Genomic DNA, 15,008 nt, shown 5'->3' with positions numbered 1-15,008 from the left:
CGTCATCTGTGCTTGTTTATAAACATCTTATCAACAGTTTCCGTGCAGGTGATCTTCACCACAGCAGCTCGGGGATTGGCTCCACATCGTCCCTTCTGTCATTGGTCCATACACACGTCACTCGGTAATCCCAGTACACTGATTCGTGGAGCTGTCCTTGGTTGCCGCCCCCGTCTCTCCGCACGGTGCGGACGTCCGTTAATGTTACTGCGGTCGAACAGAGTCTCGGAGCGGGACTGAGAGTCTCTGCTGGCCCGAAACAAGTTTAGAGAACACACATTAACCGAGCAGACCGTCTCAAACAGAGACACCGACAGCAGCTCCAGACTGCACGGTACACCTACACGAACATTTATAACCCGTCTTAAGCGGGACTCCCAGCCTTTCACTGGTCCGCGGGGCCCGGCGAGGCGCGGCGGGAGCAAATGGAGCCTGCACCGGCGAAGGCGAAACCGCAGGGCCGGCTCCTGGTGTCCACTCCACTGGACGCTAAAGATGAGCTGGAGGAGGTAGGTCGGCCTGGGTTAACGGCTCCGGGAGCTGATATCACCCAGTATTGAGCCGGGTAGAGTGGGTTTTGCGGAGACCCACTGTTTGTAGAACCAGCAGCGGATACAAAGAACCGTTTATTAGGCTGCACCAAAGCTAGGCTAGGCTAGTTAGCATGCTAACTCTGGACTTGAAGCGTTAGCTTAGCACAGCCGCACAGTAACGCCTATAAACATGATGTATCGGGTTGTACCCGACAGGGCGAGACAGGTGTGACAGCACTGACGGACGTCAGCGAGGTGATATAAACTCTGACATTGTTAGCCTAGCCTAGCCCAGCATGCTAAGTCTGCGTAAACATATGGAAGAAAAGTTACAGATGCGCATGCGTCATGCTTATGTTTCCTATGTCAAACGGAGTGTGGGGTGACAGGTAAGGTAAGGTGAGGTGGTCTGAGACACCTGTGTTTACCTGACGGTTCCTCGACTGAACGGGCTCCAACCCGGAACCTTCTAGACCCGTTTTATAGTCACTGACAGAACAGGGAGTATAGTTATCCTGTACCCGTCCAGTGACACTCATATGATCCAGGTTCTAGTTTGGGGAGGACGTGTATGTAATCTGCAGTATCTGCTGCCAGCTTTGAAACCGCTCCAGAACCTTAGGAACATTTGTAGTAGACACAGACTGAAGAGAAAGTTTGTGGTCGTCTGCTGGTGCTGCTTTATTCAGTTTAATTTATATATCAGCAAAGCACAGCAAAAATCATCGCTAGGAACTTACACAGTCAACTCTGAAATTACTGGACCGACAAAGTGGGTTTATTAGTTTTTGACATTTGGGTTTGGGCACAACAGCTGGGTACGACTGAACTAAGTTTCAGTTTTTATTTGATGCTATGTTCGACGACACATTCAACATCACAGAATGTAGAACCTTCTCTATCAGATGATCCAAACTTTAAGTGATTTTTCAGTTGTAGTAAGAACTTTCTGGGGTGGGTGGAGAGCAGAGAGGTGGGGTCAGAGTTCACATTACTGTATCTGATTCAGTCTCATTGTCTGATTATCATCTAATGTTAGAATTATCCTGATTTTATGTTGCTACCTAGTGTTGAAATTGTTTGAAAGAAAATTCATTAATAAACCCACCTGTGTGTGTGTGTGTTTGTGCAGAGGTTGGAGCGTTGTGTGGGGATCGTCCAGTCGTTGACCAATGGGCTCTCAGACAGAGAAGCCAATGACGCCCTCACTGCTAATGTAAGAAATACACATTGTACTACTAGTAATGCTGCAAATATTACTGTCGGATCCCTGTCAGAACTCGGTTCAGTGTATGGTGGTGCTACACTTCTGAACATGGCAGCTTTCAGTCCCAGTCTGAGCAAACACAGGTCAATACAGGGCAGCAAGATCCTGATATCTGTGTCCACACTGAGAATTGCTGTGGCTTCAGTAATGTACTACTGCAGTTCCAGCCAGTACTACTCAATTAATGCTAATAAATGGTATCCATGAACCATTTATTTCTTAGTGTAACTTCCTGTTTGCCTGTCTTTTAGGTGTGCAAAGGTCAGCAGCAGCATGAGGAGGTGTGTCTGGGTCTGTTCACCCTGGTCCTCACAGAACCGGCCCAGGCCCAGAGGGTGAGACACTGCCCAATCATTATTCATGTCTGACATCACTGTGACATCATTTTGACATCACTGTGTGTATGGGGGGGGCAGTGTTACAGAGACCTGACGCTAGTCAACAGAGATGGGATGAATGTGGTCCTGGTAAAGATCAACCAGATCCTGATGGAGAAGTTCCTTAAACTGCAGGATGTCCCCAGAACCCAGGTAAACATGTAAAGGTGTACTGTACATAATTTTCATGTGACCTCAGACCTTGCCTTGAGCCTTTGAGACATTAACAGAAACCGGAGGCCTGACTGATACAGAACAGAACAGGGTCCTATTTCAGGTGTGTTATGTCTCTGCCTATGAATCACCTGCACGCTGGTGTTAATGAACCTGTGTGTGGTGTGTGCAGCTGGTTTGGCTGGTCAGAGAGCTGGTAAAGAGCGGAGTAATGGGGGCCGACGGTGTCATCATGACGCTGCTGAAACAGATTGCAGGTAAGACATCACCCCTTTTATCCTTTATACATCAGGTTAACATCCTGAACTAAAGCGGGCGTGTTTTTGTTTAGGTGGAGACATCTCTGCCAAGAACCTGTGGCTGGCTGAGAGCGTCCTGGACATCCTGCTGGAGCAAAAGTATGTTATTAATCAGTAAAACAACCTACAGTGAAGAAGCTGCAGAGCTTTGTAGTCTAAGGCAGTTAAATATGTGTGTTCCTCTGAGTAGGGAGTGGGTGTTGAAGAGTGGGATGCTAATAGCGATGTCGGTCTACACCTACCTCCGCCTGATTGTCGACCATGGAGCCCCAAACCTGCTGCTGCTTCGTCAGAAAGAGGTTGACTTCTGCATCGGCATGCTGAGGGAGAAGGTGAGGAGGACATCAGGGAGGGTGGGGAGAAGAACAGAGGGAGGTAGGATCAGGTGTATTTATCCCCGAGAAGTTACAGGTAAAACTCTGTGTTTGCAGTTCATGGAGTGTGTGATCATCGGCAGAGATCTGGTTCGTCTGCTGCAGAACGTCGCTCGAATTCCAGAGATGGAGTTGCTGTGGAGGGACCTGCTGCACAACCCCCAAGTCCTCAGTCCCCAGTTCACGGGTAAACTACACTACCCACAGTCCTCGATTCACCGGTAAACTACACTACCTACAGTCTTCGATTCACCAGTAAACTACACTACGCACAGTCCTCGATTCACCGGTAAACTACACTACCTACAGTCTTCGATTCACCGGTAAACTACACTACCTACAGTCTTCGATTCACCGGTAAACTACACTACCCACAGTCCTCGATTCACCTGTAAACTGCACTACTCACAGTCTTCGATTCACTTGTTCACTACAGTTAACTACACTACCCACAGTCCTCGGTTCACTTGTTCACTACAGTAAACTACACTGCCCACAGTCCTCGATTCACCAGTAAACTACACTGCCTACAGTCTTCTGTTCACCAGTAAACTATAGTAAACTACACTACCCACAGTCTTCTGATCACCGGTTCACTACAGTAAACTACACTACCCACAGTCCTTGGTTTACCGGTGAAATACATCTGTTGCTGTGCCCCCACCCCTCCACCCCAACTGAAACTGGACGTGTGTGTGTTGCAGGTGTTCTCCAGCTGCTCACAGCTCGGACGTCCAGAAAGTTTCTGGCTTGCCGGCTCACACCGGACATGGAGACCAAGCTGCTCTTCATGACCTCCAGGGTAAAGTTCTGGTTCAGACTGTGGGGGTCCAGCCTTAGTCCACGTTAACCCTGTATCCTGATGTGGTTTAACTTAAATAGATATGCAGAACATATATGAAAAAGTACACAGAGTGTCGACCTTCGACTCAGGTGAGTTTGCCTGTGTGTCCAGGTACGTTTTGGGCAGCAGAAGCGGTATCAGGACTGGTTTCAGAGACAGTACCTGTCCACAGCAGAGAGCCAGTCGCTGCGCTGTGACCTGATCCGCTACATCTGTGGAGTGGTCCATCCGTCCAATGAGGTGCTGAGCTCGGACATCCTGCCACGCTGGGCTATTATTGGCTGGCTGCTGACCACCTGCACGGTATGGCGGGGTGCTCAGACTGTCACTCTAGGGTGTCATCAGTTCAGATCAGTTAATTAAATTAACTGAATATAATCTGTGTCTCCAGTCAAACGTGGCGGCCTCCAACGCCAAGCTGGCGCTCTTCTATGATTGGTTGTTCTTCAGCCCAGAGAAAGACAGCATCATGAACATAGGTAATATACAGACACACTAGTTTCCTTAAATCCACAGAAAGTTGACTGGAGTTTGAACAACTGTGATGTTTATCCTGTGGACCAGAAGGAGGCGCGCTCTCCCTCTCTCTCTCCCTCTCTCCCTCTCCCCGTCAGTGCGTTTACCTGGCCTTAAGTAAATCAAGTGATTTTGTAGGCATGGTCTTCAGGTTTAGCGATTTGCAGAAGAAAGGACTGTTTCCAACCGATTCTTTCTTTGCTTTTTCTTTTTTTGGTTGACACACGTCGGGGAGCTGAAGGAGAGACGAACCACAGCGCTCATTTTTACAGATCACTCGGTGAAAAGCGACTTATTCAGTCAAACGCTGTGTTGGTTTTAGTTTTAGTTGGACTTGATTTAAATCGAGGCAGCATCTCTCCGTGTGAAGATCTCTGCTTTCATACAGCTCCTCTCAGCTGATGATAGTAGAGTGGTGAGTGTCTGCAGCCTTTGTCCTGAACATGAGCTCTGGTAAAAACCTGGTTCCATGTTTACGTGGTTCTCTGGGAGAAATTAGGTTTTTCTTATCCTCCATCCCGATTCTCTCTGTTTCTCTCTCTCTTTTTGTCTGTCTCTCTCTCTTTCTCTTTCTCTCTCTCTCTCTCTTATTTTCTCTCTTTCTGTCTTCTGTCTCTCTCTTTCAGTCTGTCCCTCTCTCTCTTCCTGTCTCTCTCTCTCTCTCTTATTGTCTCTCTCTTACTGTCTCTCTCCCTTCCTGTCTCTCTCTCTCTCTTTCTCCCTAGCCATCAGACTAAAACCAAACTAAAACTCATTTGATTCATTTTGAATCAACTTCAAATGATCCAAATCCAGAGTGATCAGAGGTTACAGCGACCCGTTGACACGGACACTGAGCACATGTACTGATCCGTTTCTCCAGGTAAACTGTGACCCTGTAACTTCTGTTGGGTCTGAACAGGACCCACAGCTTCTCTCGGCTTTGCTCGTTATGAACCATGTTCTGTGGTAACGAATGACGGTGTGTCGTTAGACTTGGTCAAGTCAAGGCTCCAGACTCTCATTAGGAAACTGGATCCCAAACTGCTGCAGGGTAGTAATGTGTGAAATAAGGATTAACTTAAGTGGATTTGAAAGTTCCTGATTCTGCTAGATGAAATGAGTGAAGATGGATTCTGATGATCTCTGTTTGCTCCTGGTCCAGAACCTGCCATCCTGGTGATGCATCACTCCATGAAACCTCATCCTGCCATCACTGCCACGCTGCTGGACTTCATGTGCAGGGTGAGGTTACGCTCTAACACAGACACACACGCTGACAACTGGCCGATGAGCAGCACCGTAGCAGCTGGATGGTTACAGCTACATTACCGCAGTGTCCCTGGTTTGAGTCTGGCTGGGGACCTTAGCTCCATGACAGTGAAGGTTCAATCCTGGAGGGTTGTGATGGTTGATCTGCTGGTTTCCTAAATGTGCTCTGCGAATACTTGGACTTTTTTTGCTGTTGTGTTTCTGCATGTTGTTATTTGAAAGTAAACTTGTTTAGAACTTTTAACTGAAGCCTGATGTTAAAAATTATGTTTACTACTTTGTTCCTTGCCTCCTCGTTTCTTTCTTTCCTCAGATCATCCCTCACTTCTATCCCCCCCTGGAGTCTCAGGTCCGTCAGGGCGTCTTCAACTCGCTCAACTTCATCATGGAGAAGAGAGTGCTGGCGTAAGTGACCCACAGTGTTCACAGCTGTTGTGAGCCGCCGCCGTCCACGTGTTTGAACTCTCTGTGAATTGACACGTCCCACTATGTTCGACCCGCAAATTAAAGCACATAGTCAGAGAGACAGACAGACAGGTGGTCAGAGAGACAGACAGAACTTTGGTCAGAGAGACAGACAGACATGTAATCATAGAGAGACAGACAGGTGGTCAGAGAGACAGACAGACACATAGTCATAGGGAGAGACAGACAGACACGTAGTCATAGGGAGAGACAGACAGACACATAGTCATAGGGAGAGACAGACAGACACGTAGTCAGGGAGAGACAGACAGACACGTAGTCATAGGGAGAGACAGACAGGTGGTCAGAGAGACAGACAGACACATAGTCATAGGGAGAGACAGACTCTCTGTCTGTCTCTATGACTACGGGCCTTATAGTCATAGAGAGGGACAGACAGTCCCTCTCTATGACTATAAAACTATAACAGTCTCTGTTTAAATCCGCTGGGTTCTGATTATCGATTATTGATCTGTCTCAGTCACCTCGCTCCGCTGTTTGATAATCCAAAGTTGGACCGAGAGCTTCGATCGATGCTCAGAGAGAGATTCCCCGAGTTCTGCAGCTCACCGTCCCCTCCGACCGAAGGTACCACACTGGACTCAGAAGTCATTTCACTTCGTCCAGAACATGGATCTGTAAAGTTTGTGTTTCCTGCAGTTAAGATGGAGGAGGCTGTTTCCCTGGAGATGGACAACCATGTGTTGGACAAGGAGGAGGGTTGCTACGACAACACAGAGGCGGCCTTCAGCGACGATGAAGAGGAGGTCACCAACAAAGGTAAGAAGATTAAACTAGTTTGTTCTTTCTGATTAGAAACAGGAATTTAACCAGATTAAATAAACATTTCTTCTGGTCTAATAATTGTAATAAGAATTTATACTTTCTCATTTATAATTTAGCGAGCGCTGCTGATGTGTTAAACAAAAATCACCAAAAACAAACTGAACCAGTTTAACCTTTTAGCTCAGGAGCAGGAAGGCTAGAGAGTATGCCACAGTGTCCCAGGTTTGAGTCCGACTGAGCCTTTGCTGGCTCCTGAAGAACATTCAGTAGAAACAAAATAATCAGGTTAATCCAGTTTCTTTATTATTTCTGCCATGACCTGCATGACGTTCTGTTGGTATGTGTTTACCTACCTGTCTTCACACAGGTTGAGCCACAACAGTCCAGTTTAATGGGTAAACCAGTGTACACTTATTAAAGCCAGTATAACTATACATAAACCTTTTAAAGGGGGGTAGCTGCTTTACCTGGTACATTTACATTTAGTCATTTAGAAGACGCTTTTATCCAAAGCTCAGTGAGTGTGAGGAGGTCACAGCTGGGATTTGAACCCCAGTCTCCCACATGGGTGGCGGTGATGTTACCACTACACTAACCAGCCACATGTGACCTGGTAACAGTCACAGGGGGTGGAGCGATTTAAAAAGTCATTGTGATATCTCACGGCTCTGACCACATAGGAAAGAAGAGGGAGTTCAGGTTCCATCCAATCAAAGAGGCCGTGATAGAGGAGCCCGCTGACATCACGCCCTGGCTGGACCAATTAGATGAGACCATGAAGGAAAAGGTGCTGCAGCTGCAGAAAACCAGGTGAGAACCTGCAGTCCTCCTTCAGGTCCTCAGACCAGGACCCAGGAGCTCAGTTTGCTGCAGATTTATCGATCAGTAATTGATCAGGGTGTTGTTTGATCCTATTTCCTGTTGTCAGTGACACAGAGACTCAGTGTGAGGTGATGCAGGAGATCGTGGACCTGATCCTGGAGGTAAGGTCTCTTTTGTGTTCTCAGGTTCTGTTGTGGTTCAGCTGTGGTTCTGTGATGGTTCTACTGTGATTCTGCTGTGTTCCAGGAGGACTTTGACTCGGAGCAGATGTCGGCTCTGGCTTCCTGTCTGTCTGAACTGTTTAAAGATCATTTCAGAGGAGATGTCCTGCCAGAGGAGATCACAGAGGAGTACGTCTGTCTGTCTGACCACCTGTCTGTCATTCTCTGACTAGGACTATGTGTCAGTCTCTCTGACCACCTGTCTGTCTACAGGTCTCTGGAGGACTCGGTGTGTAAACCCGTCTGTCTGATCTTTAGGAACCTCGTCACCATGCAGGAAGACAACAGCGGCTTCTCGGTGCTGCTCGACATGTTGGCAGAACTTTACCAGAAACAGCCAAAGATCGGATACCACCTGCTGTACTACCTCAAAGCCAGGTGACTCCGCCGCACCTGGCTGCAGACGTAATGTTAGCGATGACGTCAGATCGGCCGGTAGCTCAGGTGTTAAACGTGTGTTTGTTTCCAGTAAAGCGGCGAATGGGAAGATGATGCTGTATGAGTCCTTTGCCCAGGCCACAGCTCTCGGGGACCTGCACACCTGTCTGATGATGGACATGAAGGCGTGTCAGGAGGACGACGTGCGGCTGCTCTGCTACCTCACCCCTTCCATTTACTCTGAGGTACGCGACGTACAGAACCGCCTATGTTGTGCCTTTTTAATGACCCCATATCTCTGAAGCTGCTTTTGTTCAGTTTCCAGATGAAACGCTGAGGAGCGGTGAGCTGCTCAACATGATCGTAGCTGTCATCGACTCCACACAGGTAACTCCACCACAGACCGGCTGGTCTGCTCAGGTTCTGTTAGTATCTTCAGAAGTGTAAGATTCAAGATTAAAAAAACTTTATTAATCCCAGAGGGAAATTATTTTGCCTCATTAGCATTGTTCTCAAAACAAACAGAAAGAAAAGGAACCCCAACCAGGAAAGATCCAACACCGACATAAATACATACAGAATATGTTAAATAGATAAGTGAAATTGGGTCAAAATATATAGATTTACAGCAAGTATATGACAGTATCACTTCCCCAACCCCTTAGAGGGGTTGGGGGAGGAATTGTACAGATTGATGGCCACAGGTAGAAAGGATCTCCTGTGGCGCTCTGTGGAGCATTTAATGTTAATAAGTCATTGGCTGAACGCGCTCCTCTGTCCAACCAACACACTGTGCAGTGGGTGGGAGGGATTGTCCAGGATAGAGAGGAGTTTGGACAGCATCCTCCTTTCAGCCACAACATGTAGAGGGGCCAGCTCCACCCCCAGAACAGAGCCAGCCCTCCTAATCAGTTTGTTTAGTCTGTTAGTGTCCGACACCTTCATGTTGCTGCCCCAGCAGACCACAGCATAAAAGATGACACTGGCCACCACAGACTCATAAAACAATCTGCAGCATGGTGTACAATGCTGATGAGTTTTTGGTCCAGTCCAGTTTTTTATCCAAGTACACTCCCAGGTATTTGTACTCGGACACGACCTCCTCCCCCAATGTAAAGAGAGGGATGACAGGACTCCCAGATTTCCTGAAGTCCATCACCAGCTCCTTTGTTTTGTTGATGTTAAGTTGCAGATGGTTGAGTCCACACCAGTCAACAAAACTGTCCACCACTCCACGGTACTCTGTGACATTTCCACCCTTTATACATCCTACAACTGCAGAGTCATCAGAGAACTTCTGAAGATGACAGGACTCTGAGTTGTACCTGAAGTCTGAGGTGTACAGGGTGAAGAGGAATGGAGACAGAACTGTCCCCTGTGGAGCACCTGTGCTTCAGACCACAGTGTCAGACACACAGTTCTGCAGGCGGACGTACTGTGGACGGTCAGTGAGGTAGTCCATGATCCAGGAAATCAGGGGAGTGTTGACCTGCATGTTTTTTAATTTCTCTCCCAGCAGTGCAGGATGGATGGTGTTGAATGCACTGGAGAAATCAAAAAACATGATCCTCACTAAGCCCCCAGGCTTGTCCAGGTGGGTGTAGGTGCGATGGAGCAGATGTATGATGGCATCATCCACTCCAATATGGGGTTGATAAGCAAACTGGAGGGGATCAAGTGAGGGTTTGACCAGAGGTCAGAGGGACTCCAGGATTAGCCTCTCAAAAGCCTTCATAATATGTGTGGTCAGAGCCACTGGTCTGACGTCATTGAGGACTCTGGGACGTGTCTTATTCACTGGAACCAGGCACGACTTTTTCCACCCAAGAGGAACTCTCTCCAGTTTCAGGCTGAGGTTGAAGATGTGTTGGAGAATGACGGTATTCACCGGTGAGCAGCACGTCCTGTCCTGGTTCAGACACGGTTACTGACCTTTTTTTTAGTTCTGTTCTTCTTGTGTCTAACAACAAATGGCCTCATTTTTACCACATGGTTCGTTTTGATGTACAAGTTCAAAGAGTCCACTTTGGGCCTAATGACCAGGTCTAGGTTTAGGCTCAAAAGGAACAATTCAGACATGTACTGTGTCTCCACAGTTTCAAAATAAAAGCGTTACCTGGACATTTTCCCTCAGTAATAAATCATCACCACAGATCAGACTTTAATACATTAAACATGTTCTCATCGCTGAGGGTCAGGAACCTACAGAGGAAACCAGTGAACAGGCGATGACGGCTGTATGTGTTTGTGTGTGTAGTTACAGGAGCTGATGTGTCACGTGATGATGGGGAACCTGGTGATGTTCAGGAAGGACTCTGTGCTTAACATCCTCAGTGAGAAACACTCAGACTGTCTAATAATAACACTGTGTTGGTGTTGGACAGCAGCTGATTCTGTCTCCTCGTCTTATCCTTGTGTCGACAGTTCAGTCTCTGGACTGGGAGACCTTCGAGCAGTATAGCACCTGGCAGCTGTTCCTGGCTCACAGCATCCCTCTGGAAACCATCATCCCCATCCTGCAGCACCTCAAATACAAAGGTGAGCGAGCGCAGACACGATGGAGAGCAGTTGTGTTGCTGTTTACAGAGACTCTGAACGTCTCCTGACTGTTGTCTTTGTTTTAGAACATCCTGAGGCCCTGTCCTGTCTGCTGCTTCAGCTCCGCAGAGAAAAGTAGGACAAACACGTCAAACACACACTGTCTGCGTCTTCATCCTACAGGTCTTCCTTACAGGTCTGTTAACTTCTGTCTGTGCGTCCCAGGCCAAGCGAGGAGATGGTAAAGATGGTCCTGAGTCGACCCTGTCACCCTGAAGACCAGTTCACCACCAGCATCCTGAGACACTGGGCGTGCAAATACGACGACACGCTGGCAGAACATATCAAAGCCCAGCTGATCAAGAACAACAACCAGCCCCGCAAGAGACAGAGGTGAGGACAGAGAGAGAGAGAGAAAGATGAGGGTGAGAACAGAGAGAGAGAGAGAAAGATGAGGGTGAGAACAGAGAGAGAGAGAGACGGTGGTGACGACAGAGAGAGAGAGACGGGGGAGGGTAAGAACAGAGAGAGAGAGAGAGACTGAGTGCTGTTGACACAGTTTGTCCAAACCCACTAAAACCACTAAACCCAGTAAACCGACCACTCGTCTCTGTTTTCAGTCTCCGCAGCTCCAGCAGTAAACTGGCTCAGCTGACACTGGAACAGATCCTGGAGCACATGGACAACCTGAGACTGAGCCTGAGCAACACCAAGAACAGCTGTAAGTACACTCTGTACTGCACTCTGTATTCTCTGTATTACACTCAATACGCTCTGTACTGCACTCAGTACACTCTGTACTGCACTCTGTATTCTCTGTATTACACTCAATACGCTCTGTACTGCACTCAGTACACTCTGTACTGCACTCAGTACACTCTGTACTGCACTCTGTATTCTCTGTATTACACTCAATACACTCTGTACTGCACTCAGTACACTCTGTACTGCACTCTGTATTCTCTGTATTACACTCAATACGCTCTGTACTGCACTCAGTACACTCTGTACTGCACTCTGTATTCTCTGTATTACACTCAGTACTCTCTGTACTGCACTCTGTATTACACTGTACACTCAGTACTACACTCAGTACTACACTCAGTACTACTATCACTACACTCAGTACTACTATCACTACACTCAGTACTACTATCACTACACTCAGTACTACTATCTCTACACTCAGTACTACTATCACTACACTCAGTACTACTATCTCTACACTCTGTACTACCCTCAGTAGTCAGAGTATGCAGATGCCTTATTGGTGACTGGTTGTCTCTGTCCCAGTCTTCACTCAGACCCCGATCCTTCAGGCTCTGCAGCACGTCCAAGCGAGCTGTGACGAAGCCCACAAGATGAGGTAGCGTAACGGTAACCCCCCCCACCCAGACACACACACACAGTCACAAGTGACATCACAATGTGTACTGATGACATCACTTCTCGCTGCAGGTTCAGCGACCTGTTTGCGTTAGCTGAGGAGTACGAGGACTCTCAGACGAAGCCCCCCAAGTCTCGCCGTAAAGCTCCAGCCTCGTCCCCCCGCTCCAGGAAAGGAGCGGCTCCCCCCACCAACAATGAGGAGGAGAGCGCCTCCAGCAGCGCCTCGGTACGTACGCTTCTTGTCCTCCTTGCTTCCTTCTTGTTCTCCTTGTTCTCCTTCTTGTCCTCCTTGCTTCCTTCTTGTTCTCCTTCTTGTCCTCGTTGCTTCCTTCTTGTTCTCCTTGTTCTCCTCGTTGCTTCCTTCTTGTTCTCCTTCTTGTCCTCCTTGCTTCCTTCTTGTTCTCCTTCTTGTCCTCCTTGCTTCCTTCTTGTCCTCGTTGCTTCCTTCTTGTCCTCCTTCTTGTCCTTGTTGCTTCCTTCTTGTCCTCCTTGTCCTCCTTCTTGTCCTCCTTGCTTCCTTCTTGTTCTCCTTCTTGTCCTCGTTGCTTCCTTCTTGTTCTCCTTCTTGTCCTCCTTGCTTCCTTCTTGTCCTCCTTCTTGTCCTCCTTGCTTCCTTCTTGTTCTCCTTCTTGTCCTCCTTGCTTCCTTCTTGTTCTCCTTCTTGTCCTCCTTGCTTCCTTCTTGTCCTCCTTGCTTCCTTCTTGTCCTCCTTCTTGTTCTCCTTCTTGTCCTCCTTGCTTCCTTCTTGTTCTCCTTCTTGTCCTCCTTGCTTCCTTCTTGTCCTCCTTGCTTCCTTCTTGTCCTCCTTCTTGTCCTTCGTGCTTCCTTCTTGTCCTCGTTGCTTCCTTCTTGTTCTCCTTCTTGTCCTCCTTGTCCTCGTTGCTTCCTTCTTGTTCTCCTTGTTCTCCTTCTTGTCCTCGTTGCTTCCTTCTTGTTCTCCTTCTTGTCCTCCTTCTTGTCCTCCTTGCTTCCTTCTTGTCCTCCTTGTTCTCCTTCTTGTCCTCCTTGCTTCCTTCTTGTTCTCCTTCTTGTCCTCGTTGCTTCCTTCTTGTTCTCCTTCTTGTCCTCCTTGCTTCCTTCTTGTCCTCCTTCTTGTCCTCCTTGCTTCCTTCTTGTTCTCCTTCTTGTCCTCCTTGCTTCCTTCTTGTTCTCCTTCTTGTCCTCCTTGCTTCCTTCTTGTCCTCCTTGCTTCCTTCTTGTCCTCCTTCTTGTTCTCCTTCTTGTCCTCCTTGCTTCCTTCTTGTCCTCCTTGCTTCCTTCTTGTCCTCCTTCTTGTCCTTCGTGCTTCCTTCTTGTCCTCCTTGCTTCCTTCTTGTTCTCCTTCTTGTCCTCCTTGTCCTCGTTGCTTCCTTCTTGTTCTCCTTCTTGTCCTCCTTGTCCTCGTTGCTTCCTTCTTGTTCTCCTTCTTGTTCTCCTTCTTGTCCTCGTTGCTTCCTTCTTGTTCTCCTTGTTCTCCTTCTTGTCCTCGTTGCTTCCTTCTTGTTCTCCTTTTTGTCCTCCTTCTTGTCCTCCTTGCTTCCTTCTTGTCCTCCTTGCTTCCTTCTTGTCCTCGTTGCTTCCTTCTTGTCCTTGTTGCTTCCTTCTTGTCCTCCTTGTCCTCCTTCTTGTCCTCCTTGCTTCCTTCTTGTTCTCCTTCTTGTCCTCGTTGCTTCCTTCTTGTTCTCCTTCTTGTCCTCCTTGCTTCCTTCTTGTCCTCCTTCTTGTCCTCCTTGCTTCCTTCTTGTTCTCCTTCTTGTCCTCCTTGCTTCCTTCTTGTTCTCCTTCTTGTCCTCCTTGCTTCCTTCTTGTCCTCCTTGCTTCCTTCTTGTCCTCCTTCTTGTTCTCCTTCTTGTCCTCCTTGCTTCCTTCTTGTTCTCCTTCTTGTCCTCCTTGCTTCCTTCTTGTCCTCCTTGCTTCCTTCTTGTCCTCCTTCTTGTCCTTCGTGCTTCCTTCTTGTCCTCCTTGCTTCCTTCTTGTTCTCCTTCTTGTCCTCCTTCTTGTCCTCGTTGCTTCCTTCTTGTTCTCCTTCTTGTCCTCCTTGCTTCCTTGCTGTCCTTGACGTTGCTAGCGGTGCTGTGAAGTTGGACACGTACGTGGTCATTTAAAGACTTTATAAGACTTTGAACCAACACCAAGTCCAGACTCAGGCTGAGGAACCAAACCTGTTATTGAACATTGAACTTGTCCCTTCGTTACCATGGTGCTGTTGTATATTGTATATTTCAGTATTGAAACCCTGTCGGGCTGGGGGCGGGGATGGGGCAGCACATCCAGGTGAGCTGTGGTGACGCCTCGTTTCATGTTTCAGGAGGAGGAGGACTCGAAGCCCAAAGCGCCGAAGAGGAAGAGGAAAGGTTCATCAGCCGTCGGCTCCGACAGCGACTGATGGACGGATCTTCTGACCAGTCACATGCCAGCTGCAACAGAGATCAGCCAATCAGATGCTCTGACCACTGGAACAGGTCCCGTCCCCTCCCGGTGACACCCACTCTCTGTTGTGACTGGGGGAGGGAGCTCAGACGCCATGTGGTGAACAGACTTTCACTTGAGACTGCTGCTGTTTCCATGGAGACAAGGACTGATTGGGTCAATGGTCACCCATGTGGTTAAACTCCCATGAAGCACTGGGAGGAGGGAACGACAAACTCTGGGAACCAAATGATTTTAACACAGAAAAATGATGATGAGGAAGAGTGTGTTTGCAGGTCCGTTTTTTCTTTCTCAAGGGGGGGGGGGGTTTGGACTCTTATTGTGGAGAATCTTGACTTCCTGCTGTTTTTAGCAGCTCCTTCCTG

At 48.1% G+C, this 15,008-nt stretch overlaps 1 protein-coding gene across 1 annotated transcript; it reads left to right on the top strand.

Moving 5' to 3' along the window:
- The first annotated feature begins 187 nt into the window (after positions 1–187).
- ints3 (integrator complex subunit 3) lies at positions 188–14,876 on the top strand. Its single transcript, XM_026349721.1, has 29 exons — positions 188–509; positions 1,666–1,749; positions 2,052–2,135; positions 2,217–2,330; positions 2,524–2,608; positions 2,683–2,749; positions 2,841–2,982; positions 3,082–3,211; positions 3,729–3,826; positions 3,980–4,171; positions 4,260–4,347; positions 5,529–5,608; positions 5,949–6,040; positions 6,582–6,688; positions 6,761–6,880; positions 7,567–7,696; positions 7,815–7,869; positions 7,955–8,058; positions 8,143–8,307; positions 8,399–8,552; positions 8,626–8,694; positions 10,565–10,640; positions 10,732–10,845; positions 10,932–10,980; positions 11,071–11,238; positions 11,466–11,566; positions 12,139–12,211; positions 12,304–12,460; positions 14,522–14,876. The coding sequence occupies exons 1-29, from the start codon at positions 426–428 to the stop codon at positions 14,597–14,599; spliced, it is 3,060 nt and encodes a 1,019-aa protein (XP_026205506.1). The 5' UTR covers positions 188–425; the 3' UTR covers positions 14,600–14,876.
- Positions 14,877–15,008: the final 132 nt, after the last annotated feature.

This window comes from Anabas testudineus, chromosome 11, assembly GCF_900324465.2.
Source record: "Anabas testudineus chromosome 11, fAnaTes1.2, whole genome shotgun sequence".
NCBI classification, from domain to species: domain Eukaryota; kingdom Metazoa; phylum Chordata; class Actinopteri; order Anabantiformes; family Anabantidae; genus Anabas; species Anabas testudineus.
The sequence above is the reverse complement of the archived record's forward strand: the minus strand, read 5'-3'. Positions and strand labels throughout refer to the sequence as shown.